The 27,204-nt window shown below is 51.6% G+C and overlaps 2 protein-coding genes and 1 long non-coding RNA gene across 6 annotated transcripts in view; 1 reads left to right on the top strand and 2 right to left on the bottom strand.

Annotated features, from left to right (window-relative positions):
• Positions 1-4,939: 4,939 nt before the first annotated feature.
• TP53RK (TP53 regulating kinase) lies at positions 4,940-6,643 on the bottom strand. The gene is made up of 2 exons (XM_080557585.1): positions 5,702-6,643; positions 4,940-5,554 (listed from the first exon to the last, which is right to left on the bottom strand). Exons 1-2 carry the CDS (start codon positions 6,045-6,047, stop codon positions 5,076-5,078), a joined length of 825 nt encoding a protein of 274 aa, XP_080413711.1. The 5' UTR covers positions 6,048-6,643; the 3' UTR covers positions 4,940-5,075.
• A 4,223-nt stretch (positions 6,644-10,866) lies between these two features.
• Positions 10,867-19,076, top strand: SLC2A10 (solute carrier family 2 member 10). Of its 4 annotated transcripts, none has more exons than XM_080557581.1 (6): positions 10,904-11,024; positions 11,760-12,192; positions 14,869-16,245; positions 17,277-17,399; positions 17,937-18,072; positions 18,693-19,076. In XM_080557581.1, exons 2-6 carry the CDS (start codon positions 12,156-12,158, stop codon positions 18,787-18,789), a joined length of 1,770 nt encoding a protein of 589 aa, XP_080413707.1. In that variant the 5' UTR covers positions 10,904-11,024; positions 11,760-12,155; the 3' UTR covers positions 18,790-19,076. The 4 variants fall into 4 exon arrangements, with proteins under 4 accessions (XP_080413705.1, XP_080413707.1, XP_080413706.1 ...); XM_080557580.1 differs by lacking the exon at positions 10,904-11,024 and adding an exon at positions 11,411-11,546; XM_080557579.1 differs by lacking the exon at positions 11,760-12,192 and having other exon boundaries at positions 10,867-11,024.
• A 112-nt stretch (positions 19,077-19,188) lies between these two features.
• Positions 19,189-27,204, bottom strand: part of LOC308178636 — a 99,265-nt gene continuing 91,249 nt past the window's right edge. The window contains exon 17 of the long non-coding RNA XR_013939862.1: positions 19,189-26,464. This is a non-coding gene — a long non-coding RNA (uncharacterized lncRNA). The remainder of the gene's footprint in view (positions 26,465-27,204) is intronic.

Below are 27,204 nucleotides of genomic sequence, written 5' to 3'. Positions count from 1 at the left end.
AAAGCAACCCCCTGACTTAGTACTTTGCCAGCGTCCTCTGAGTTCTTTAAATATATTCAAAACCTGGGTGAGTTGGGCCCATGACATGAAAGATGTCTAAAAATCCTGCTCAGCAGAGAAACCCTTCCATTGTCACAACTGATCAGCTCTCTGGAGAGCTACTACCTCCCGGCCGGTCACTCCTAGAGCATCAAAGAAGTTAGAGTGGAATGAATTGGACAAAAAAGCAGAGAGCCCACTGAGAAAAGCTCTCTCAAGCTTCTAAAAACCATGAATCACTGGCACAGAGGGAACAAGAAGTTAGAGAGGAAGAGTGTGGGGACACAGGCAGCACGGAGCCAGAACTCTTGCCCTGGCTGAACGGACTCTGCTCCGGCTCTGGCCTCCACCTCCTCCACGGCATGTCGATAATTTTGCATAAACAGTAACAGATCAGTTAATCCCCACAACCAGCCCGGGCAGGGGGCTGAAGAGGATGCCACAGCATCTCCGCGGCTCCTTTCAAGCAGCCGAAAGGAGACAAAAGCTTTTGCTGGACACTGCCGGGGGCCGCTGGCACAGCGAGGATCCGGCATCCGCCTGGCTGCCAGCCCCGCGGCTGCCCCAGCCCCGCTGGCAAACGCTCCTGCTCCTTCCTGGGGGCCCGAGAGAAAGCACAGAGCTGACCAAGAGAAAGCAATGGGGTTTTTGTTGTGGTGGTGGTTTTTCTGGTGATTTTTCTTTAAAAAAAAATAAAAATCTTGCCTTTTTTAACTGCTGGACATGGTGAGTAAAAAAGTTATGTGGATAGAGAAATGAGTGGGAGGCTCCTGTGCCACCTCAACGCCATCACGGTGGGTGATGGCAGCATACTTCATCACTCGGATAGTGGTGTAATGCTGAAGAAGGTGGCTGAGGACCTGAAAGCAAGATTCAGGCCACCAAAGCAATGCCATGGCTTAAAACACGTGGAGCTCACCCCATAGAGCCATCAGCCAGACTGGGAGTACGCTTACGAGCCTGTGCCATATGCTGGACCAAAGGAGCTCTATTAGTCTTTTCCTCTCAAAATCAACCTTGTGAGTGGAAAAAAGCTTCAAAAGAACAATAAGCCATCAATGCCATGGTCTGTTCTTTCTCTTATAAAGACGCAGCTTTCTGCCAGTGCAGAGGGACGGGGGAAGGGGAGCACATCTCCGTCTTCCCCTTCCAGACACGGTCACGTCCCTGCCTGGGCAGCCCCTGCCACCAACCCGCCCAGCCCCTCAGGGCACAGGCTTCAGCCTCCAGCCTGTCCCAGTTATAAGCTCCATGCAGGGGCCTTCAAGGATTTCAGGTTAAATTAGTTTCCTTGTAAACTGCATCTCCATCACCCCCATTTCCAGCGCCAGCACCAGCTGCCCTCGCTGTACCCCTCCCTGGGCTCCCTATTCACCGCTGGGATCAGACCTCGCTTGTTCCTGGGCCATTACTCTCCGCTACTGACAGAGGACATTGAGCTTAGCGCAGAAGAAAGAGGTGCTGTGTGGTGCCCAAAGGGACAGCAGTGGGACACAGGCTGTGCTTGGGCCAGAGAGAGGCTTTATCTCTCTGTAGTGACCCTCACACACTGAACTCTGGGTTACAAATGAGCTTTTATGCTTTTATTGCACTAGCTTGGTTTCCTATCAGCGCTGATGGGAGAGGAGGGTTGCAAAAGGTTATCAATGTTTTGCATCTTGCAAAACTGGAAAATATCAATTTCCTGCAGACATCAAGGCCTAGACTAAAAAACCTACACTGTATAACTTGTATGCACAGTTTTTACATATACACACAGTAACTGCCCGCACAGAAGAGGCACTGTTCAAAAGTCATGGTAACAGCACACCCGGATTAAGCAACTGCATCTTCATTCCTATTTCTTGCCATAAGAGTATGTGTTTTCTTCCCCATTTGTTTTTCTTCAAAGTGGTCCTATAGGCCTACAACCCAAAACTACCTCCAAAAATCACATTATTTTCATTGCGTATTTATTGGATCAGTGGGCAAAACAGAATTTATCATTATTACTGCAAAGTACTGCCAGGCTGGTAAACCCACTTCCACAAAATAAATCACTGATAGTGATCAGACACTAAAATAAGGGGAAAATAAAAAATAAAAAAAAAAATCCATCAATAACTGGCAATTCCCTTCAAAATCCTAACACTGCAAATTCTTCTAATGAAACTCCTCCACTTGCCTTTCATTTGTCATTCCCTCTTTCCTTTTATTCTTTTTCCACAGCTTGTTTGCACACCCCTCGTGTTCATTGCACTTTGGGAGAAGCCCAGGTGTGATACAAGCAGGGGCACGTGCCGAGAAGTCACTGGAAATTAATAGTTGTGGCAGGCCTGACATTGGTCTCTTGAGACAGAAATTCATTCTTAAAAGCAGGAATATTTATGCAGCAGAAAGCAGCAGCGTGACCAGCTGCGTGTCCAGCAACGGTTACAACTATTTTCTGTTGAAAGACCATTTTTCCCAAATGCAGACTTTTTTCAGCGCTGGTGACGACGGCAGGGAGACACCCAGTGGCTGCGTGCAATACAAGCCGTCCCCTTTCACATTGCCAGCCCTTCCAGTGCCCTCCGGGAGGCAGGCAGGACTTTTGGGGGCTGTGCACACCCCTGGGGCTGATCCAAACAGCCTGCCTGGGGCAGAGCAAACATCTCTGCTTCTCCCTGCATCACTCGGAGCCGTCCATGATCCAAGCTGCAGCTCCCAAGGGCACAACCAGGGACAGAGCTGAGGCTGCAGGAGGTGCAGGCTGGGTACGCCGCATGTCCAGAGTCTCCTCTTTGTGGCTATGCACCGGCTGTGATTTGCCTACTGATTTTCACTACAGCAATGTAGTGATGTGCAAAAAGCAAGCCTTAAATAATGAGGAATTGTATCATGCGATGAAAAAGCAAAACATTTTGCTTTTCGTTACCTGCAATGCTCTGCCTTGTTGTGATGTACCACCTCGCAGCAGATTTCAGGAGGCCAGCTCAGGGTTCCTGCCAGAAGCCCGGCGCTACGTGCAAGCAGCTGACCCCAGCTCTGCCGCAGGGCTCCTTCCTGGCCATAAAAACTTGCAGTCCATCAGCTTTGTTTCCACTCCATGGTCCTGCAGAGAGAGCTGCATTTTAATAAACATCACGATAGTTAGAAACAGGCCACTTCAAAGGGCTCTACAAACATAACTCAATCCTGGCACCACCAGGAGACAGTCCCAGCGTGTTTGTACAGATGGGGGTGGTGGGCAGGGAGGCGAGGCATGCTGGGGGGCAGCATGTCGGGGCTCACATCGGGCCTCGTTAGGGGACTCGTTAGCTTGCATCCACCTGCTCCCACCACGCCACAAGGCCCTGCTCCACCCCGGGGTGCCTGGGGAGAGCAAAGTGACCGAGCAGTGCTGGCACTGCTGCAGTCACTCGGCAGGCAGGCAGCTGCAGCGCTGGGTGCAAGCTCTCCGAGGAGGCTCCCTGCACAAAAACCCAGCTCCTTCTCCTTGCCCCCAGCCCAGGCGTGCTCCGCACTGGGTGAGCACAGTGGGTACACCCAGCAGTTAAAACAAAACCCCGGGGCGTTGGCTTCCATCACCAGCCATGGGAAAAGCCCAGAGCAGGCTGCGGGATTCCTTCGCAAGAAAAAGCTGAAAGGTAGAAAGCGACGGGGTAACGGGACCTCGGACAAAGCTGTGGCTGGGTCGGTGGAACCCGGGCCCCACCTGGGGCCGAGCACTCGCCCAGGCGGCTCCTCTGGCAAGGAAGTGAATGCGCGCCGGGCACGGGCAGCCCGCCGCGCTAGGACACTTGCGAGACGCGAACGGGGGACCCTTGGCTTGGAGAGCGGCGGCGTTACGGCGGCGCCACCGGCCAAAGTGCAGCGCGGTGCGGCGAGCGCCTTCTAGTGCCTGGTGCCCACGGCACGGGGTTGTCTGGAAGGGACGAGCCCGAGGCTGCGAACGGAGGCCATGCGCAGCGCCTGCAGCTGCACTGCCTCCCTTCCGCCTGGCCTGCACGCAGAGCCGTGCCCAAGTGCTTTCCAGCAGCCGCAGTGTAAGGGAACTGTGTGCGCCCCCCCCTTGGGGGGTAGAGATTTTCCTCGGTGTGCAGCACAGAGGCTGCCCGGCGCAGCACATCACGCAGGGAGAGCTGCGTTCTTCCTTTTGAATCATTATCTGAAGGAAGCAGGAAAGCTCACACACACGGCACGCAGCTTACATCCCATTCTACTAATAGTGCAGAGGACTGGTTATTATGGGGTTTGTAAACTTTTCCTCTGGATCATCCTACATTGGCGCTATCAGACGGATTAACCCAGAAAACTAATTAGAATAGGGACAGTTACCAAAAAACACCCATACCCCTGCCCACCTAGCCAGGCAATCACAATTCAAGCAGTCCAACTTACAAAGCTGCAAACCCAGAAATTTAAAGCAGACTTCTTGCTTAAACAGGAAGTTTCCCAGCACAAACCCGTTCTTCACATTCTTTTGTATTTACTTAAGGAAATAATATCAACTGAAAGTTAAAAGAGAGAAGATTACTACTGGAAACATAAATGAACCTGTCTTATGTGTAGCACTCTATTTCAGCCATTGCCCATGTCCTGAAATTTATAGTCCTAAAAATTTCAGGATGCATACAGGCCTTTATAATGTATTTAAGCCCTTTGTAGCAAGTCTTCTGAGAAAAAATAATATATTTGTTTTTGTCTTAATTATCTTTGGTAGATGTTCTGGTACCCTCAGGCCCCTCCTACCTCCCAGAAATCCACCGTCCATGGGCTGAAGAAGATCACTTGGTGTGATTCTAACTACACAAAGAAGAAGGCCCATGGAATGGCACTGAAAGTTCCACTTTAAAAGAAATGTTTAACATTTACGAAAGAAGTAACCTTTAGTTGTCTTTCATCTGTGCTCATGTCTCACAATTACTTTACGACACTGTTACAAATTCATTTTTATTTAATATGACACAGTTATCAAAATAGTAACCTGTGAAATAAAACCAACTGGAAGTATAAATAACCATACTCGCAGAACCTAAGTAGCAATATTTCTCCATCCCGATGCCTGCTCTCTTTCACCCCACCATGGATCTCTTCCTTCCCCTTAGCCGCACTTCATCCAGCCTTTTCATCACAGGGCCAGACTTTTTAGACGTTGCTGCATAGGTCTTTAGTAGGGCTTTGAACAGGGTTTCTGTATTGGGATGAGTACTAAGGAAGGCTTTTTCCAGAACATACAAATCAACCCCTTTATCCTCTGGAAGACCTGAAATAAAACTGAGTCCAAAATCTATCAACACCAAGTCCAGCTTCTCTGTGGGTGGTCGCAGAAGTACATTGGAAGTCGTCAGATCCCCGTGTATGAGGTCTTCATCGTGCATCCTTGCTAACAGCTCGCCCATCTTCTCTGCTAAATTAAGGAGGCTACTGGTGTCATTTCCACTGTCTTGTATGGAATTAATGTGGTCTTGAACAGTAATCGAGCCTACGATATCTTCAAGATATATGCAGTTGGTCACATAATCCACGAAGTAGACCACTGGGGCCGGAATCCCTATAAAAAAAAGGACAAAGGGTGGCTGTTACCTAATGTTACCATACCAAGAAGCCGGTGCAGGCCCTAGGCGGACACTCGGACCGCCCCAGCCACCGGCAAACGAGGGCTGCCCCCTCCCAGACCCCCGACCCGTCCCGTGCCCACCTGCCCGGCGGCACCGCAGCAAGGAGCGCGCCTCCTGCGCCGTGCGCCGCCGGCTGAGCCGCTCCTCCAGCGCCGGGTGCCGGTACCGCTTCGGGAAGCGGAGCTTCACCACTGCCGCCCGCCCCAGGAAGCGCCCCCGGTACACCCGCGCCTCGGCGCCCTGCTGCACCAGCTGCAGCCCCGGCAGCGGCGGAGCCTCGCCCACCGCAGGGCCCGGCGCGGCCGCCTCGGCCGAGCCCCCCACAGGCGCCGCGGCCCCGTCCACAGCCTCAGCACTGCCGGCCGCCGCCATCTTAGGCGCCGAGACCGCAGCGCGCATGCGCGTCGCGCAGCTGTGCTCCGCCATCTTGGGCGGCCGCTGCGTGGTGGGCCCGGCCCGGCCCGGCCCTGCTGGGATTTGTCCCCCTCAGCGCTCCCGGGACAGCCTCGGAGCCACCGCCCGGCCCCAGCGTCGGTGTGCAGCCCCCCCGTCCGGGGAGCAGCTGTCTGGGGCCTCGTGGCACCCTGAAATCCCACCGCTCTGCCGGGAGATGTGCAACCCCAGCTCCCCCAGTTTGTGTTCAGAGGGACTCCGGCGCAGTCCCTGCAAATAAAATGTCTCGACTGTTGCCTTTGGAGGTGCTGCGAGGCCCTTTCGTCCTTGTTTTCTCCTCTTCGGGGAGCAGAAAAGCGGCGTTTGTTTCTTTTTCAGAGTATTTATATTTTATTAATGCATTCCGTACTGCTTACTTGTCACTCGCGTGGTGGGAGCACGCCTGGCAAATATTTGTCTTGCTTCGGGAACGCTTTCAAGCAGCACTCACGAGCTCCCACCGCACAGGTCCTGCCCCGGCCCCGCAGGGCTGCAGGATCCTGGCAGCTGGGCCAGGGGAACGGATGTGTTCCTGGGCTCCACGCTTAGAGTTTGCACATGCCACAAGCGGTCAAATATGGGGCTTTCTTCATGTTGTGGGCACATTTTATCTAAGCATCCATGCACCATCCCTGCAGACATACATATACAACCTACAAACAAGTGCATGCAGATGCTCTCTATTCGTAATTCTGGTAAACACAACGGTCTTCTCTCATGCTGGCCATAAACATCCTCCGGCACTTTCAAAATACAAAAGAAAATGTTTTTGCTTTATTTTTCCCATTATTTTATTTATTTAAATTTCATCTTGCCTGCAATTTCATTTATTCATTTCTTTTTTGAATGCAATCAACAGTTGACATAGCCCTCGGAAACCACCTAGAGCCATTTACAATATTTATGGTATCACCCAGTATTTTTATTGGAGTACTGAATGACACCAGGGAGTTTCACTGAAGCCACAGACTCTCTGGTAAATTGTTTAATTATGTAACTTTGTTCTCCTGGTGACAAGCGTTTATAAACTCCCCTTTCACAAACAATGTAACTGAGTTAAAAATTGCAGTGCAGCAACCCGAGCTAATGGAAACCAAGCGGGGTCCCACAGCGCTGCCCACATCCCTGCTGCTGCTGATCCCCTGAGCGCTGGGCAGGCGGCAATGCTGCAGGCAGCTTTCCCCTCGCTCCCCAAATTATTTAAGGAGGGAGGCTGCGACTCTTAGAGCCAGACAGCCTGGAAAAAGGCTGGATAAAGGCTCCGGGGGCTCCTCACACCCACCTAAGGCACTATCGGCTCTGAGGCTGGGTCTGCTCTACCTGCCAAGTGCAGGCTCAGGGGTAATGGGTTTGTGTGTGTGAATTTTCAATGCTGCTTCCCATGCAGCTCATTGCGCTTCCTGCCATCCCTGCAATTCCAAACCGCAGTTGCAGTGGGGAAGAGAGGGAAAAGGAGAGGCACAGCGTTACACACCTGGCCAAAACTGAGGGCTGTGGGCATCGGGCACCCCAGAGGCAGCTCCACAGTCACAGGTGCAGCGTGAAAACATCCCTAAAGTGTGCAGGGAAGTGGGACGTGCAGGCAGCCACCAGGACCAGTGGCAGCTTACCCTGGTCCCAGCAGCTCTTGCCCCTTCCAGGCTGCAAAAAGTTCCATGCTGTGCTGGTTGACCCACCGCATGGAAAAAGATATTGCCCTAGGAGAATGTATTGCTTTGATGCAAACATCTGTGAAATGGATGGGCTTGCAGCACCAAAAATTGCAGCCAGGCTGCAATATATTCTTAGGTATTCATTGTAAGTATCTACATGTAAAAGTCTCTGCTGTTCCTATGCTGAGCTGCATGAGCTGCTGAGCCCAAGCCTGCCCCGTGCCTGTGCTGCAGCCTGCCCTGATAACGTGCGAGCAGTTAAACCACTGCCACGTCCTCTGCAAGGCAAAGCAGAGCAGAGAGAGTCTGTACCCTGTTAGCGATGGCTGCAGAGAACAGGAGGCAGGAGCGGTGGAAGCATCCTTCTATTTGTTGACTTTAGGATGCAGATAGGATAACATTAAAAGAAAAATATGTGCAACCTAGCGTAATAATGAGAAAGCTCTCTGGGCTGCAAACAAGCACACAATAAATTCAAGTGCCTGGCAAGCTAGCTCCGTCCCAGCCAACTCTAAGCCTGTTCATGGACATTATCTTTTTCAATAATTGTACTGAACTTCTTCAATGTGGTCTCTTTAATCCCTTCTTAAGGGTCAATTATAATTAGAGAAAATGTGCTTGAGTATGTGACAAGTGTCGCTGAACATCCTCCTCTTTCAGGATGGGCTTCTCTCTCCTCTTCTATTGGTATTTTCCCTTGTGATTGTACAGGCTGTCTCAGCTGCTCCAGCCCTGTGGCACCAGCTGCCATCACTGCCACACAGAGCTGGCTGCGGACATGTGGCTGTGTCACCCAGGGCGGGCTGCTATTGCCATTGCCAACGCCGAGCACGTCAGGCAGCGCATACTTGCGGCTCAGGGCGTGTTGCTATTCACTGTGAAGCTGGAATGCGCCCTCGCTGCTCTGACATCCAGCAGCCAAGAGAGCGATAAGGATCAGATGGAGAAATGGCACTGCCAAAACACGCAACCTCGAGACGAGGAGGAGAGCATCTCAGGAGAGAGCGAGGCTAGAAACACACCAGCAGACACGAGGTGTGAGCTGCTGCATGGCCACGGGCACAGCCCGTCCCAGCGGATCCAGCCCTTCCCAGCCCCTCTCATGCACAGCTCAAGGACTCAAAGACCACAGCTACAGACTTGAGCAGGCCCCCAGTGCCCGTTAACTACAAACGATACAATAAGAAAGATGTATGGCACTTTAAAACCCACAAAGGAAGATTTTTTTTTTCCCCAAAGTTATCCCTGCTGTACATCACAGCAGTTTTTCGTGGTGTGGTTTCAGAGGACTGTAACCCACAGCCACGCACGGTGCCGATGCTGCAGCTGTATTTCTGCACATATTGATGTAATCTTTTTGGCCGCCTTTTGCAAACATACCATAAAGCTCTGCTGTACTCCCCAGGACCTTGCCTCCCTGCTGTCTTTGCTAATAATGTTTATTACCCTGCCAGAGAACAGGAAGCCTCCAGAAAATGTCAGGGGTGGCTTTATGCTGGCGGATAAACAAATGCTGAGTGACCATGGAGAAAATATAATTTCTTCCTTCTCATGCTGAATTCATTCAAAAAGGAGTGTAGTAAAATGTGCAGGAATTGTTTGGGCAAGTTGTAGATCATGGAGCTAGGATGCGTTTACTCTGCCGAGGACTGCTGCTCCCCTGGCTCTCTGCCTGGTGCAATGGGGTGACATCTCCTCCACTTCCTAGCACAGTGCACCCCAAATGTCTGGGCTTCTGCTCCAGGGAGGGGCTGTGGGGGGCAGAGATCATGGGCAAGATCATGCTGCATTCCCAGAGTTCCCATGTGTTCCCAAAACCTGGAACATGAGCCAAGACACAGAGCTGTAATGTCTGCTCGCCATAAGCTGGCCTCATATGCAGGTTCTTGGGGAAGAGAGAAAATTGCAAGTCTCCCTCTGAGTGTCATGAGAGCTAGTCATGACTTCAGAGCTATTTAATCTACTTTAATATGAATTACAAATCCTATTGAAAAGCTCCTTCTTTGAACACCATCGGGTTCTGTTGGCTGGCCGTGTTTGAAGCCAATCTCCACCGCGCGTATGATCCCTGTGCAGGTGTCAGTTTGTATGAGACACACGGTTTCAGAAGAGGTATTGTTGCATATTGTGTTTCTATTGAAATTACAGTGTATGAGTGGGAAGCATTCACTTAATTTATAAATCAGATGTTTTGAAACACTTTTAATATTCACTATGACTTTGAGAAGAAGCAAGAACAAAACCTTTGATCAGCTGCTGCCCATACTGCACGCCTCATATCCAACAGACAGGCTGAAAGGACATACATGATCCAGCATTGCCCACCTAAAGCATCCCAAAGCAATGAACTGGAGAAAAAAAAGTAGATAAATAAAAGACAGTAAAGAATTAGAACAACTGGTCCCAGAACGGAGACATGGCATGCATCCCCCTACATAGAAGAACAAGGATTCCTTAAATATTTTTCTAAATTCCTCATTAATGTGTGGAATGACCACTGAAAAGCTCTTTTAAAAGACATCACGTGTTTTCCCTTCCTTACCCAACCTGTTTACTTTTGTCTGTGTCAGAGGTCTGTGCCTGCTCTGCAGCCACAGGTGCAATGGCCGCTGACGCAGACCGTCCCCAGCCCTATCCAGGACTGGGTCCCAATCCCAATACAAAAAAGCTTTACCAGCACAGGCTCCACAGTGTGTTAGTCGTGTCACAGCCACATCATTAAATGAGATACTTCCTGCAGTCACACACCAGTCCACAACGCAGGCTTATGGTCATTTCCGTGTATCCTTTGGCTGCAGTCTGCGTGGCATGACCCTGGGAAGGCTGTGCAACCCACCCCAAAGCCTGTGACACGTTGTCCCTGCTCTGGTCCCTGCGCTAGCTGGGTGACAGCAAACTTCTGAGCATCGCACACACTTCTCAACACACACACGCACTTCACCACATCGCAGCATGTCCAGCAACAGCAGTTTGCATGAACAGCACCGAGGGACAACATTTGCATTGTGTTAAAGTTTTAAAAACACTTCTAACCATATCAAGTTTTGCAAAGTGCTTTTACAAACTCGAATTTGGGATACATGAATTTAGCCTCAGATTCAGAATAAATAAATAAATAAATAAAAATCTTGAATCCAAGTTCAAGTCCCAGTGGCTTTTATGCAGCAGGCAGCAGGAAGGTTTCTGTCCCACTGCGCAGAACAAGAATGTTAATTGCACGGCAAGCTGGACACGGAGGCACGTTGCCTCATGGAGCACTGTGCTGGTGCAAGGAGACAAGCCCGAGAGCCCGACCCCTTGTCTCCAAGCGAAGAGCGAGGTAAGAGTCCCCGCTCAGCCCTGCTGCCCTGTCCCAGCTCTGAAACGCTCCCTCCTCCCCTAGCAGCCTTTCTTCGCCTTTCCAGCTGAGCCTCCGAAAACCTTTTCCAGCCCACCTCCTGCGGGCTGTCCGGAGCCTTTCCACTCCGCAGGAGCAAAGCCGAGCATCGGGGCGAGCCTGCGGGGGCCGGGCACGGTCGGGTCCTGCTCCGGACCCCACCGACCCCCCCCGGGACGGAGCCGGAGCGCTGTGCCCCGCCGTCCAGCACCCCCCCGAAGCGCCCCCAGCCGCTCCTTTCCCCGACCGGGGACCGCGGGGCGAGCGAGTACCGCCGCCCCATACCCCCCCCCCATCCCTCCCACCCCCTTCTCCCGGTCGGGGACCCCCCCAGGGGGCGGGCAGGGTGACTACAAGCCCCAGGCTGCCCGGCCCGGGAGGCAGGACGAGGAGCGACGTGGCGCTGCACGGCCCCGCTCCGGCCGCCGCCGGACCCCGCTGCGGAGCGCCCCGGGGCTGCCATGGGTGAGTGGCTGGGGGGGGTCGGGCGGGGCCGGGGAGGGGGCGGCAGGCAGGCAGGCAGCCCCCCTGCGAGCGGCGGAGAGAAGTTGGCAACTTGGCCACTTTTCCTGAAGGCTCCGGCTGCATCTCTCTGCCTCCTTCCCTCCCTCTTTCCTTCCCCCGCCCAGCTTTTCTTTTTTGTTTTTTTCTTTTATTTTTTCTTTTCTTTTTTTTTAGCGCTTCCAGCAGCAAAACAGCAGTAATTTCCTGCGGCTCGGCCCCTAAGGCAGGGCCAAGAGCATGAGTGGGGCGAGGGAAGGCACACAGGGCTGGGGGCAGCCGCCAGCACCGTCCTGGACCACAGCCCCTTCCCCAGGTTTTGCCACGGGCGGGGGATCTCCTGGCGCAGCTCCCCTTGAGACCCACCGGATTTGCTGTCCTGATGAGCTCTGAAAGGTCCCCGGTACCCCGGCAGCTCCAGAACAGACTCTGTACCGAGCCGGATCCCAAGCAGAGTTCGTGAACTATTGCTGCCCACTAAGTTAACAAGGAAAACTGCAAAATCTGATCGAATCAGCTGCGGCATTCACAGCAGGGCTGCCTGTATCGAACTGACTTGGTGGCTTGAAGCTAATGGCTTGCCCACTTTGTGCAAAGACTTTTGTTCTCAGTGAGCAAATATTTTTTCTAATTATCTGTGTAACATGTGTACAAGGAATGATAAAAACGGTGCAGGTAGTCACACAGCGTGGCGCGAGGGGTCGGCTTGTAGCCGGTGTGGCACAAGTAGCACAAGGGAAAGAGGGATACAGAATAAATACAAATATAAACATAGCTATCTCGCAGATATAACCTTTAGTGCTAGCTGTGATTATAGGCTGAATAGAGACGCTTACTATTAAACACAGCTTGTGAGGGGAAAAAACCCCGTAGGCAGGGTGAGAAAAGTTTTCCATGGTCTGGTGGTTGTGCCCTCATTCTTTCCACATACGGTCTACTGAGGCTGGGAGTATGAAGCTGTGAGTATTTCTAATTAAACAAAGCCAATGTGAGAATACAGATAGCATTATGTGCTGGAAACCAGTGTATTACAGCAGATACCTGCAAACTAATGCACATTACCTGTGCCTTTCGAATTGGGACTGGGGGAGGCAGGTCACTGTCACTGCTGTTCCCCTGAGGTCCCCACGCAGTGGGGGCTGTCACGCTGCGTGCGCTCCCCCCTGCCACGTTGAGTGACGTGACTCATGGCTCGCACATGTTCGCCCTTTCATCCTCTCCCCAGGGCGAGAAGCGTGTGCAGCAAGCACCTTGTTTTTGTAGGGTTGGTTGGGGCGGGTTGGTTGGTTTGGGTTTGGTTTGCTTTGCTTTTGCTGTTGTTTTTTCCTATTTTAAGTAAGCTTATATACTTACTAAACTTGCATGCTCAGCTGTATGAGAAAGGCAAGGTCAAAGAATCACTTCTTGTATTTGGGGCAGGCAACAGGGAGGTTTTCAGCTCAGGAAGTTCGTGCTGCAGAGCTAGATCAGCCCGAGAAGGTTTGCCTGGCTTGGTGATCCTGGGCACCGAGAGGTAGTGAAGGAGAGGTGAAGAAATCAGGGTCATTCCCACAAAGTAATGCCAAGAGTGCAGGATTAACTAGGAGGAATAAACTTTTGCGAGCAGCATTTTTAATGACATTGTTCGTTCATCCTTATTTCCTGTAGTCAGATTTTTTTTTTTTACGTACTGTTTCTGGTTTCTGTCTTGTCTCCATCAAAGCAGTCCAAATTCTCTCGCTCAGACTCAAGGTAGACACAGCAGTTAGAGGCCAGGCAGGGCCCCCCAGGAACTGAGGGCTGTGGTCCCGTCAGCAGGGCACTTACTCTCTGCTGTCTCTTAGACAATAGAAATATAATTTAAATCCCCATCCCCACCTTTGCAAACTTTGACAAAAAGTAACTGCCCTGCTGCTTCATCCCAATATTTGTTCCTGCCTGCAGCTGTGAAGAATAGCCATCAACCTCCCACTAATGTACTCAGCAGTGAAATAGTTAATGCTGCTTTTTTATTATTAGTATTTTAAAAAAAGTTTCTTTAGATTTCCAGCTTAGGTTGAAGTGCATGTGGCATTCATCAGCTCTCACTGCAGGCTTTGCATTCCCGCTCCTTACCTTGCAATCCTGAGGTCTGAAGATTTTATTTTTAGTGAGATTTTAGAGCCTGGAGTTGTTACTGGGCTGTAGTTCAGAGGGAATGCACATACTGGGGGAGTTTTTCTGGCCACATAATCACATAATAAATAAAGCCATACCTATAGGATACCGCTTTACTGATGAGGAGATGTTAACGGGAAAACTGCTGCCTTGGTTATTGCCATTCATAAATGATCTGTAAAACTAAGTTAGGGGAAAAAAAGGAGACAACATCTTTAACAACTTACTGACTTGGCCAACCATTTCTCCCTTCTCCTGGGCTCAGATAGGGAACTGGAAAAAAAAAGAAGTTGATAGTTCAGTAAGCTTTAAGTATAGTGCCACCCCCATGGATCCTAGGGTTGTTTAGTAACTTGGTATTTCTGTGATAAATGCTTCACAACAATAAAAATGAAGTTCAAAAGCATCAGATTCTGTGGGTGAATGTAGGGTATCCACTGACATGGAAAGAGGACAGCCTGGAAAACAGCAGGGCCTTCTCGAAAACTGGTTAGGGGGAAAAGGCGTTGCATGCAGAGCGCTGGGCAGTGACACTTGTTTCATCCTGGAATTGTGCGGAGCTTGAAGGAGGAATCAGGTGAGAAACTGGAGGGAAAGTGAGCTGTAATGAAGAGGACTGGGCCAGGGCAGTTCGGTCCCGGTGAGTGACTTGAGAAATTCACAGGCGACGAGGGATGGCTCTTTTCCTACAGATGCTTCTAAGCTGCAAACCATGGACTGAAACTTTATAATGGTAACACGGGGAGTTCAAACCCAAAAAGTGGAAGCAGCATTTCCTGCCCAGACCAGCTTTTGCCATCAGAATGATGAAGAGAGACCACGGTGGGTTCCTGTACAACTCCAGAAAAGCAGATCACTGTCCTCCACTTAAATATGAGTCTTTGCTTTGTTAACACAGCCCTGTTTTCATGGTTCTGCACCCCAGTGGGTGCCCCTGCAGTCCTTGGCAGTGTGTGCAGGCCTGGTAGGTCATGTGAGTATGTGCAAGTGCCTCTACACGCGGCCTAGGGACTTCTGGGGAGATTTGGCATTGTAGCTTTGTAAATAGAAAACTTTGTGTGTCCTGGAAGAGCTTTTTCCAGATTGTTTGCTGATAACTTTCCTGCTAGAGCCAGAAGACTGAACCTCGCATCGCTTGCTTGTTTTCCAGGTCGTGCACTGCTGGTCCTCCTGCTGTCTGCTACAGTCTCTCTCCTGGGCGGGCTGATATTTGGATACGAGCTGGGGATTATCTCCGGTGCACTGTTGCAGCTGCAGACAGACTTTCACCTCGGCTGCTTCAGGCAGGAAGTTCTGGTGAGCTCCCTCCTCATCGGGGCGCTCCTCGCCTCTCTGGTGGGGGGCATCCTCATTGACCGCCATGGCCGGAGGAGAGCAATCCTGGTCAGCAACTTGGTCCTGCTGTTCGGCAGCCTTATTCTGACGTTGGCGAGGTCGTTCATTGGGCTGGTCATCGGGCGCATGACCGTGGGCTTTGCCATCTCTGTCTCATCCATGGCCTGCTGCATCTATGTCTCGGAGATGGTGGCGGCCCATCAGCGAGGGCTGCTGGTGTCTCTCTATGAAGCAGGCATCACTGTAGGTATCCTGCTGTCGTATGCACTGAATTACGTCTTTGCGGACGTGGATGAGGGATGGAGGTACATGTTTGGACTGGCCATTGCCCCGACAGCCATGCAGTTCCTCAGCATCCTCTTTCTCCCAGTGAACCCCGTTAAATTAAACTCGTGGGACTCAGACTGCCAGAAGGGTCTCATTCAACTGCAGACTGCTGAGGACAGAGAAGCAGCAAAGCAGGAGTCCTATAAGGAGAAGCACTACTCATTTCTTGACCTTTTCAGGACCAGAGACAACATGAGAAGACGCACTCTGGTGGGCCTGGGCCTGGTGCTCTTCCAGCAGTTCACTGGGCAGCCCAACGTGCTGGGCTATGCCTCCAAAATCTTCCACTCGGTGGGATTCCAGAGCAACTCCTCCGCCATCCTGGCCTCTGTTGGGCTGGGGGCAATAAAGGTGGTGGCCACGCTCGTTGCGATGGCGTTTGCAGACAAGGCCGGCAGGAGAGTGCTGCTCATCGCCGGCTGCGTGGTGATGGCAATCTCCGTCACCACCATTGGGCTCACCAGCTGCATCGCTCCGCTGGCCATGGCCAGGGACTGCACGGCGGCCGCAGACCCCAATGCATCCCACAGCCTCAGCCAGCATTCCCTGATGCCCCTGTCCTCCCAGCCCACTGGGTTCCGTGTCCCACCAGCGTTAGGTGAAGGCAACAGGCAGGGGGGTCCTGGTTCTGCTGCCGCACAGAGCCTTACAAAAGCCTTCGCCGGTGCTCAGAGCAGGGAGGCTGTTACTGACTCTTCCCACACCCAGAAGATGGGCTTGGCAAGTCAGTCCAAAACAGAGACAGGAGAGAGCTCAGGCGCCCCTTTTGGTGGTGCTCCCCCGACAGAACATATGGTTTTAAATTGGATTACGCTGCTGAGCATGATGGCTTTCGTGAGCGCATTCTCAATTGGATTTGGACCAAGTAAGTATGGTGTTTATATATCCTTGTGCTAACCCAGAGAATAAAGCTGGGGCTGATCTTTATAGTCTGCTTGAAATGTTCATTATGCATCTGCTTTACCAAGCCGCTGAGTATCTGGAAACTGGAAATATATCCCCTTCAGCCTCCTGAATCATTTCCTTGTCTTGCAGCTCTGTTGGCTGTGGGGCTGGTACAGCGTCATAATAACCTTCTCGTCCATGCTATCACTACTCATGTAATTTTTTTCCCCTCGTCATGCTGGTTGCAAAATCAGAGCATCCCACAAGCACTACCTAATCTTCACAGCACCCCAACAAGGAAGAAAAGAGGGCTGCGTACTGAGGAGCTTCCCCAGAAAGTCAGCAACAGAGCTGGAAAGAGGAACCTCACTGAAAGTTTCTCAATATTGGTTGATCTTCTTCCGAAATCATTATTCATCAGATGAGAACAGAGACTAGTTCTTGCTTCCATGCGAGTTCTAGCATTTTCTGGCACTTACTGTTTTAAGGGCCTTGATAGGAGACAACAGCATCTAGCTAAGGAAAAACATAAGTGCACAGCAAGCCTCATGAGTTTGGCAGTGACCCTCTAAATCATTTCAAGCAAAATAACCCTAGGATAGGAGAGACTGCTTCAAGATGCATACTGCTCCCAGCTCTGACGTTAGCCCAAATACAACATTTTCTCTTTAATCTACCCCTTCTCCTTTCTCTACAAGAGCATGTCCTGATGGCAGATATGCCGATATTTTCCCATCTGCTGAATGGCGAAATCCCCTGCTTTGTTTTTTGCTGACTGGACCTGTTTGTTGGCATCTCATCCCTCCGCAGAGCGCCGAGCATGGGAGTTTCAAAGTGCTCTGCTGTGATCTGACCCTGAGATCAATATCATTGCTCACTACCAACAGCAGTGGGTGCTGGGTGAAGCCAGAGTTTGGCTCTCTATAAAACCCTTGCCAAATATTCCACGCTCGTTTCCCAAATATGTTTCTTAAACCTCACAACCATCTTTCTAATCTCTGATCTGTGCAGTGACCTGGCTGGTCCTCAGTGAGATCTACCCAGCTGGAATAAGAGGAAGAGCCTTTGCTTTCTGCAACAGCTTTAACTGGGCCGCCAATTTACTGATCAGCCTCTCCTTCCTAGACCTTATTGGTAAGTGTCCGTCCCTGTCCCTCCATTTCCCACAGGTGGGTTAGTGAGGACGGCCACCACAGCCATTTGGAGAGCAAGTGGTGTTTGGAACCCTGGGCACTGGACACTGGAATAGCTGTGACCCCGATGTCTCTGAGACCAGAAAAATGCAGGCACCAGTGACACTGGTCTGAGCTCCTCCATCACCCATTTTATAAAAATCATCCTTCATGCTGCACTGTCAGGGAACCATGGGGTTTGCAGCTTTCATGCCGGTAGCTTTACAAAGTTTCTTGGTAGCAGAGCTCCCGGTTGAGGCATTCAGATGGCAGTGCTGGGCCCTGGAGCTCGGCTTTCTCCTTCTCTCAGTGGTGCTGCTGGCAAAGCCTGCTGTGAACCATCCTTCTCCCTTGCTGCTTCCTAGTCCAGGCCTTGTAGATAAGGAGCTTTCCCTGTCCAGCACCAGTGAGCGTTTTGTAGTAAGCAGCCAGCTTCCTTTGCATCCCACAATGTGACTGACCTCTGACGGACCCTTCATGTGCTTGAATCTCTCTGCAGATGCCATTGGTTTCTCTTGGATGTTTCTTCTCTATGGACTGATGGGAGTGATGGCTGTTATATTCATTTACCTTTTTGTTCCGGAAACAAAAGGCCAGTCCTTAGAGGAGATAGACCAGCAGTTCTCCAGGAAACGGTACGTGTGCCGACCTGAGTGCTGGCTTTGGGTGCTTCCCACCAGCCCTACCTGAGGTCTGTGGCGTTGGGCAGTCCCAGCCTGGTCAGTGCCACCAAGAATATCTCGGGTGTATGGCCAGGCTGTGGGGTGGGCTGTGAGGGCTGCAGTATGTTTTTGTCAGCAGGTCACTGTCCTGGGCCCTACAGCCATGCTGCTCAAGGCCACTGGTGATTGTGGGGGAAAAGGGCTGATACCAAGGCTTGTGGGTGAGGGGAGGAGAACAGCACCAGAACGTGGCGCAGGTCCAGGTTACAGGAGGGAACAATACTCCTGTCCTTTCCCCTGAGATCCTGGACTCGTGCTCCTCCTCTGGGCCAGAGACATCTCCCAGTGTCAGACCATGGGCTCTCACCCAGCCGTTTCCATGCAAAGCCTGTGATTCCTGGCTGGGTGGGACAGGTCAAGTGGGATTTGTGCATTTCTGGCTGTGAAGGAGGTGACAGGGCAAGAAATGCCGGAGTGGAGGGAGGCTGCGCAGCCACAATGAGGAGGGAGGTGACCAGAGGGGTGGCTGCTGCAAGTCTCACGACTGGCAGTGAGCAGCAGCAGCCCCAACTGACCTCCAGCATCACCCCCAGGTTGTGGGAAGGGAGTGGGTGTAAGCAGAGGCGTGCAAGAGGAGCGAGCTGCACACACGGGCAGTACCAGCGAGTGGAGCACACGAGCAGCACCTGAAACCAGGGACCAGCAGCATCGCCCTGAGGAGGGGAGCAGACTGTGCCATTGGGACATTTCTTCTTGTGGCCTGTGGCTGGTAACCTCTGCTCAGAGGCTGCTCTCCCTGCAGTGCCTTCAGCCTTGGGACATGCCCATAGCTGTCCTCTGCGTCCTTGGAGAGTCGCTGGTCCCAGGCAGGGAACACGCCCTTCCTTTGGTATCTTCTATTGTTCACGGTTTGTATCTCCTGTCATTTAAGAGATTAATGGTTTTGTATGCAGGAAATAAAACAATTTTTGCTGACAGTGCTTTCCATCCACGCAGTTCATTTCTGAGCAAGATATATAGTTTTCCACTTCTTTGAAGTACTTGGTGCTTTATAAAAGGGACAGCATTGCAGAAGGAATGTCGAGTTCTGAGCAGCATACATTAATGTCATCACCTTTTATAATGTCTGTAGAAGCCTGGAGTCTGAGAAGGGAGCTAATGCAGCTAAACACCCTAAAGGCCCAGCAGCTCCCCCACCTGATTTCATGTGGCCCATGCCCAAAAAAGCACAGCACATCCATCATGCATGTTTAGCTGCTTTCTTTTGTACACAGAGGTTGTTCTGCATTCACTGCTAAGGTCTGCATGTACAAAAATACTGCAATGATGTTCTCGTACCTTCTACAAATTTTCCACTTCTCACAATTGTATGTTCTTTGATTGTTTTTTTTTTTAGGCCCTGTCACCATTCCTCCTGGCACATATACATTACAAAAAACCACCCTGCTACCACCACACTCACTCCCAAAAGTTTGCAAGAGAGGAGACGCTGGCATCCTGCTGACCAGGGTGCCTCCATCCTGCTTACCCCCAACCTTACCTCTTTTAAACACCTAAGGAAGCAAGTCCCAAAGCTTAGTGTTTTCCCCTGAAAATGCAGCTCAATAGGGACCAGCAACCTCTATGCTGGGCCACTTGGTGACACACACAGGACACAGCTTAAGCTGTCTAACACTGCATGGCCACATCACCCAAAACAACATCTCAAAGAAAACTCACCAAAGCACTGGAAAATGATCCTCTGCCCTTGGCCGTATCCAGTCCATGGCTGTCAGCCAGCTCCTCGAGTTGCTGTTGGGGAGCGTCCTCCTCTCCCACCGAGTGATGGGAATCACCTTGAGCTTCCTCAGCCACATCCACCCTGCTGCAGCTGGGCTGCCAGGGCTCAGTAAGGAGCAGCACAGTGGCTGCAGTGTTTCTGTGAGTCCCCCGAATGTCGCAGATGCTGTCACCTCAAGGACACAGAGATGTCCTTTGCAGATGAAAGGGATCTAAGGGCGTTGGTTGATGCTCACCTGAACACGAGCTGGCAGTGTGCCCAGGTGGCCAAGAAGGCCAACGGCATCCTGGCTTGTGTCAGGAATAGTGTAGCCAGCAGGACCAGGGAGGTGGTTGTCCTCTTGTATTCTGCTCTGGTGAGGCCGCACCTCGAGTGCTGTGTTCAGGTTTGGGCCCCTCAGTACAAGAAGGACATCGAGGCCCTGGAGTGTGTCCAGAGAAGGGCTACGAAGCTGGTGAAGGGCCTGGGACACGAGTCCTGTGAGGAGCGGCTGAGGGAACTGGGGTTGTTTAGTCTGGAGAAGAGGAGGCTCAGGGGAGACCTTACTGCTCTCTACAACTACCTGAAAGGAAGGTGTGGGGAGCTGGGGGTCGGGCTCTTCTCACAGGTAACTAGTGATGAGACTAGAGGGAATGGCCTCAAGTTGTACCAGGGGAGGCTCAGGTTGGAAATGAGGAGACATTTCTTCTCAGAAAGAGCGGTCAGGCACTGGGACAGGTTGCCCAGGGAGGTGGTGGAGTCACTGTCCCTGGGGGTGTTCAAGGGAAGGCTGGACGTGGTGCTTAGGGCCGTGGGCTAGTGGGTGATGGTGGTGATAGGGGGATGGTTGGACCAGATGACCTTGGAGGGCTTTTCCGACCCTAATGATCCTGTGACATCCATAAAACAGAAAACAGGTGCTCCCTTCCTGCAACCGCGAGCTTGCTCCGAAAGCCCGTGCCCACTGAGCTATACGGGCCGGGGGGAGATAACCCCGATTTACTGGGAAGAGCCGGGGCAGGCCTAGGCGCTGAGGCCGGGCTCCGGGCGGTGCCGGGGCCGATGCGCTCCGGCCGGCCCAGCAGGGCTGCACCGCGCCCCGGCGGCCGCCAGGGGCCAGCCCGAGCCCACGGAAGGCGCCGAGGCCCGCGCAGGCTCGCCTCAGCCCTCACGGGCACACGCGTGTTCGTGACCGGCTGTGGGGCCGGTGCTGGGGCACTGGCACGGCCAAGTTACGCAGGAGAGCAGGCTGACAGCTAGCTTGCGGGAGGGGGCTTCATTAGCAGAGGGTGAGGGGGCTCTTCCCTGTTTTTTCAGGCTCAATAGCACACGGGTCCCCAGAATCTGTGGGGTCAGCCCATGAGGCAGGTGGGACACGCCAGGGGCTGCCCGGCTCCTTGCACAGCACCCACCGCACCAGGGGACTTGCATGGACCTGAATGCAAAGCGAGGGCTGAGCAGGTGCTCGGGGGTCCCCACCCCTGCTCCTGTCACCCCAGTGATGTGGGGATGGACGCACCCAGGAAGGGCTTTGTGCTGCGGAGACGGACCCAAACCCCACAGCTGGGCATGGGGAGCAGCAGTGGAGCTGGGCTGGTGGCACTGAGAAAGGAGAAGGCCAAAGATAGGTGTTTAAATGAGAAGGTGGAGGAAAGGCAGCGGGTGCAGAAATTCAGACTTGCACACTTCAGGAGGAGGATGTGGCCAGTGCACAGTGGAAGGCCAGCAGGGAAATAACTGGTGCAGCTGCAATTAAAAAAAAAAAAAAAAGATGACTCTGACCCCATGCAGTACTGCAGACCCACAGGAATATATACGCAGGAATATCCACAGGAACCCCAGTATAACGGGGTTGTTGGTGACCTGCTGGCAGGAGAATAATCACTGGCCTGGATGCTGCTGGGCTACCGGCTGCGTGGGAAGGCTGGAGCAGGATGCACGTGAGAAGCGTCTGTGTGTGTGGAGGACTGCACAGAGAAAAAGCAGCAGAAAGAGCATCACTGCAGGTTTCTCAGGGTGATAGATCCCAGATTCCAAAGGGTAAAATGTAGAGCAAGGACTGTGCTACTGTCCCCTGATAAGGATAAATATAATGATCTGAAAACATGAGGTTAGAGAAGCTGAAATTTAGGTCAGGTGGTAATAGTGGGAGATTTCAACTATCTACATATGTATTGTCTCAGTGATCCGGCAGGAAGAAACAATACTTTTGGATACAGTAATGAGTCTCTGTGACCAAGCAGTGCTGGAAGCGGCAAGGAGGGCTGCTGCTCTGGGTTTAGTCGGGAGCAGGACCTGCTTCACAAGGTGTTTGTGGGAGAGCTGCTCTCTGCTAGTGACCACAGTACAACTAATTTAATGCTGTAGTGGGAGAGAGCACACCAAATAAATCCAGCACGTGGCTATGCAATTTCAAGAAAGGGAGCTATGAAAAAATAAGGTGATTGGTCAATAACAACAACAGAGCTAAAAGGAACAGGCAGAAAGCAAGGAGCCTGCGAGCAGTCTGGAGGTGATTAAAAAATACTCTATTAAAGCCCAAGTACAACATGTGCCACAACTCGAAGAGAACTAAGAGGTCCTAAAAAACACCCTGCCTGACTCACTGGGAAGGTTAAGGAGGTTTCACAGGGAGAAGGTCAGCATTTAAAAAGTGGAAAGGTTTCCCACATGAGGAGAACAGGAAAAACCATAAAACACAGCGAGTTAAGTGTAGACAGAAAATTAAAAGAGCTAAAAAAGAGCACAAAGATCTCCCTGCCAACTGACCTTAAAAAAAAAAGAAAAAGAAAATAAGAAGAAATACATCAAAAACAAGAAGGTAGCTAGGGAGCTATTTGATTGCTCATGACCAAGGGGCAAGTAGTGTACGGGGAAGGACAGGGCATGACGGGGTAGTTCAGGCACTTCTTCGTGTTGGTCTTCACGGCTGGAGTTACGTGGGAGCTCCTCGCACCCACGTCATGCTCCGTAGTCTGTCAGTCAGAAGGATCAGATCAGTGAGACATTCCACATGCCTGCTGAACCAGAGGACCGGCGGGTTGCCAATGCAGCTCCCACCTACAGAGCAGTCTCTGGAAGGGGCCCTGGTGATGGTCACATCCAGCCTTGCTGGGGCGCTTGGGTCTGCACCAAACGGGGAGTGGCAAAGAGCCTCTGACAAGGGAACCCCTGCCTGGCCAACGTGCTGGGACGCTAGGGGAACATCAGTAAGCACGTGGATAGGGAGAACCCGATGGACAGAAAAGGTATTTTCAAAAAGGTTTGCCAAAATTATTATTTTTTAATTTACATTGCCACGGAGTTGAAATGAAGCTTCTTTATGGATTGAGAGCCAGTTAAAAGCTATTCCTATGTTGTAGGCAGCAACGTGCTGGGTTTAAAGGACACTTTTTGGGGACAGATGAGAGTTTTCCATTCAGCAATGGAGTTTCCTAAGAATCTCTGCTGGGCCTGGTTTTATTCAGCATCTTCATTTGTAGCATTGGGAGGGGAACGGACATCAAACTCTCCAGGTCGGTGGATGATGCTCAGCTCTTCTGGGAAATAAAATGTTTTGCCAATGACAAATGGCTCCAAAAGAGCTGGCAAAATTAAGTGGGCAAAAAGGTAGGAGAGGAGCTTAAATGTAGGTAAACACTAACTAATATATCACAGCCCGCAAACTGTTCATACCTGGTACAGACTTTGCAAGGGTGGTTGCAGCTTGGGAAAGAGATCTTGGAGATATCACCACCACGTGCAGCCTCACCCACAACGCAGCAAGAAGTAGGGCAGTGTCAGAGGGACGGGGGCATCAGAGATGGACGTCCCATGGAAAGCTGCAGGCTGGTGCCAGAGGTCACTGTGGCCTCTGAGAGCTGTCTGAGGTTAGCGTGGGTTGGAGGAGTCTTCAGGAAGGGTGAGCTTCCTCCATCACCAAACTGGACAAATGTGTCCCCACTCTAAATTTGCGACCCATTAGTGCAGCACCAGGCCGTTTCTCTTGCTCTCTCCCCTGAGGCTGAGACCTCATAAGACTAGAGGATACAGAAATGCTTGGGGCAGTGATAAATCTTTTTTAGTGGGCTTTTATTTCCTTTTCTTTCACAATATTTTCTTTAGTTTCCTAGCCAATTTTTTTCTAAGGAAAGATTTCTGACTTCCTTTGAGCCACAGCTCAACATCTGTCCACATTGGGGGCTGAAGTAATACACTGTTAAGGGGTTTTGATGTCAAGCCCAAAACCCCACCAGGGATTTGTGCAGCTCTCCCCTTTCCTCCCTCCTCCTCTTCAAACAGCCTTTCATTTGCTCTCACTAATTGTGCTGTCATGCCTTTCTTTCCCCCCCAGTTGTGCAGACAGCCTTTCATGCAGACAGGTTTCGGTGACAGATGCCTGTGCCATGAGCTCTCCTACGAGGCAGGCGTGTAGTGTGTGTGCTGTCTGAGCACACCGAGCCGATCCAGGCACCCATCCAGCCCAGGGACGGATTAGGTAGTGGCTTTCCTGCCCCCCCGAGGAGCTGCTGGATAATAGCTGCTGGGCGGGAGTGCTCCACCAGCCCAGCCCACCCACAGACACCACTTGCTCCTCTAAATGAGCGGGAAGAGATTAACTGAGCATTTCCTAGAGTATTTCAGGGGAGAGTCCTTGGTAGGATTTGAGTTGGGGTAAGGACACCAGAAAGTAGGGTGTCCCGGGGCTCTGGGAGCTCCTCTGGGCTGCGCCACCTTCCTCAGGCAAACACAGCCAGAGTTGTATGGACAAAGATCAATGCTTTCAGGGGCTTGCCTGAGATTGTGAAAGGGAGCTCAAAGTAAATTGACCTGCTCCCATGGAAGCCTGCTCCCAGGCCTTGCCAACTGCAGGAGAATGACATTTGAGCAGCTACCAGAGCTGAAGGCATCTGGGACACAACCAGAAGCAAATCCTGCAGAGGCTCAAAGCCCGAATTTCCCCAAGGTGTTTGTGCCCTGGGAAGACAGATAGAGCAAGTAGGGGAATGCACAACTCCAGTTTGCAGATGATTTTTCTTGTGTTTCAGATGCCTGTCTGTGAAGATTTCCAAGACAGAGAAGCTCTTTACCTGTCCCGGTGCCTGCAGACAGACAGGGACGGGACTGGCAGTGGCAGGATCACAGGCACTCCCACCACAACAACACTGACCTGCAGGAGGTTTGAGAGAAGTTACAGTGCTCTACCAAAGAGTGGACTTCTAAAAGTAATGTCAGGCCACCACCATGCTTGGATGCACTCCTATAATGCACCCACAGTGAAAATCCAGGTTATACAAGAAATAAGCACAACCCCTGGCTTGCTGTCACTGGTGCAGCCTGACTTCAGAACCAGCTTGCCATGTGAAGCCTGCGGGGCAGCACACACCACCACCGAGCCCTAGCCCTCAGCCGTGGCAGCAGGATCTGGGTGACAGACTGAGCGGAGAACACGGGAAAGAATCGCATGCCCTGGCATTAAAGCTCCCACAGCTCAGCAGGGAAACGGGGGGCAGGGGGCTCATCATCGCTCCTGTGCACGTGAGAGCAGCGAGCTCAAGGACTGGATCCTGCTTAGTCTCTGCTTGGGGGGATACGGGGCTGGATGAAAGGAGCCAGGATACATGAAATATGATAACTGGAAAAAATATAAACCAGAAGATGGGCTGTTTAATGCAGTACAGATCCAGCAAAACAACCAGAGCCGAGCTAAAAAACATTCCTCCTATTAGAACAAAGATACTGTCTCAACCCAGGGAGAACCTGGAAGGAGGAGGGTGTGCTGAGATGTGTTTTGTTAGCTTGTGCATCTCCAGGCACTGCGGGGATCAGACCCAAGCCTAGGGTGTGCCAGGGGCTTTCTCCTTTCCCTGCATCTCTCCTGCCCTCCCTGAAGCGCTTCTGCTGCTCCCTCCAGTACGAGCACCTCTGGGCTCCCCACCCTGGGGACCTGTGCCCTTGCTCTCCCTGCCTCTCTCTGGCCTCCTTGCTGCTGCTTCTGCCTCTGGCCTCAGCTCCCCCAGCCCTGAGGTCCTCCCTCTGCTCATTTCATTAGTAGAGAGTTGCTGTCACCTTTGGTCATAAGACAAAAAGAGGGGCAGAAAAGCGAGGTCTCCCTCAAACGGCAGGATGCTGATGGTGTGCAGAAGGAGCTGCCCTGAGAGGTCACCACCCAGAAAAGCCCGGTGTCCTCAGAGACACCAGGTACCTTGGGCTGGGAGCTGGACTGGGATGCAGCACTAGGCAGTGCAGAAACCACCTCTATGCCCTGACCCTACTGGGACAAACTCAGCCTCTGAATAAGCAGGAATCACATAATTACCTTTTCCAGGGAACTTTTCCAGTTGTGTCCAGGTATTTCTGTGCCGCTGAGCTGAGCTCACCGTCCTGTGAAGCATTTTCTCCTTGTCGTGACAGCAGGAACAGCACGGGGCTGGCAGCTGCCGGGAGCTATTTCCCCCTTGGAAGGTCCTCAGCATGGGTCTGCGGGAAATCAGCATGCTCGGGCACCTCGTGGCAATCCTGGCATCACACCACAGCTGCATCTGTGCCCACCGACAGTTCCTCGGGGTAACAACATGCTTTTGTTCTTGCTGAAACTCAGAGCTGAGTCCCTCTGCGTAGCGTGACCTCCAGCAGCAATACAAATACAAGTGTCAGTGCTATTACTATTAATAGTGTTCCTATTCCTGCTGTCATTATGATTGCTTTTGCTACTATTAATAATAATATTTACATATGCAAAACCACAGATGCAAAACAGATGGTTTGGTTGGACCCTCTGAAAAACTTGTCTCTGCCACATATTTATGACAAAGACGGAGGGTTAACCACACAGAGTGCCATATAGAGAACAAATAGACGGGGAAAAAGAATGAAATAATTCCTTCCATATTCCCAACAGAGGCCAAAACTCATCCATTCCCTCTCTCTGCTTCTCTCCTTTCTAGTATTTGAGACTCTTTCCAACACCGGGTCAGGGATGGTTTCCATATTTGTTCAGACTTGTCTAATTTTATTTTCCAGTTCAGCTATTATTTTTTCAGATGCAGCTTTTCCTGATGGATGGAAAATACAAAGGGAGTCACTCATCTGCTCCCTGCAAGCTTTTTCCTGACCGCTGGGAAGCTCGGGCACTATTCCAGACCTGGAGTAAACCTTGCCTGGTGGAGAAAACTTGATCCCTGTTTGCTGAGTTCTGGGAATAATTTAAGCTAACGGGAAAAGTAAAAGTGAGAAAAGACTACCACCACCCCGAGCCCATCTTCTTCTGTCCCTAAGGGAAGAAGTGGCACTGCCTGGGAAGATGATGATGGCCGTGCAAGGTGATTGACGGCATCTCCACTACTGGCTGATGCTGTACAGCAAGT

Source organism: Anser brachyrhynchus (assembly GCF_964034855.1).
Source record: "Anser brachyrhynchus genome assembly, chromosome: 16".
Taxonomy (NCBI): Eukaryota; Metazoa; Chordata; class Aves; order Anseriformes; family Anatidae; genus Anser; species Anser brachyrhynchus.
This window is presented reverse-complemented; position numbering and strand designations above follow the sequence as displayed.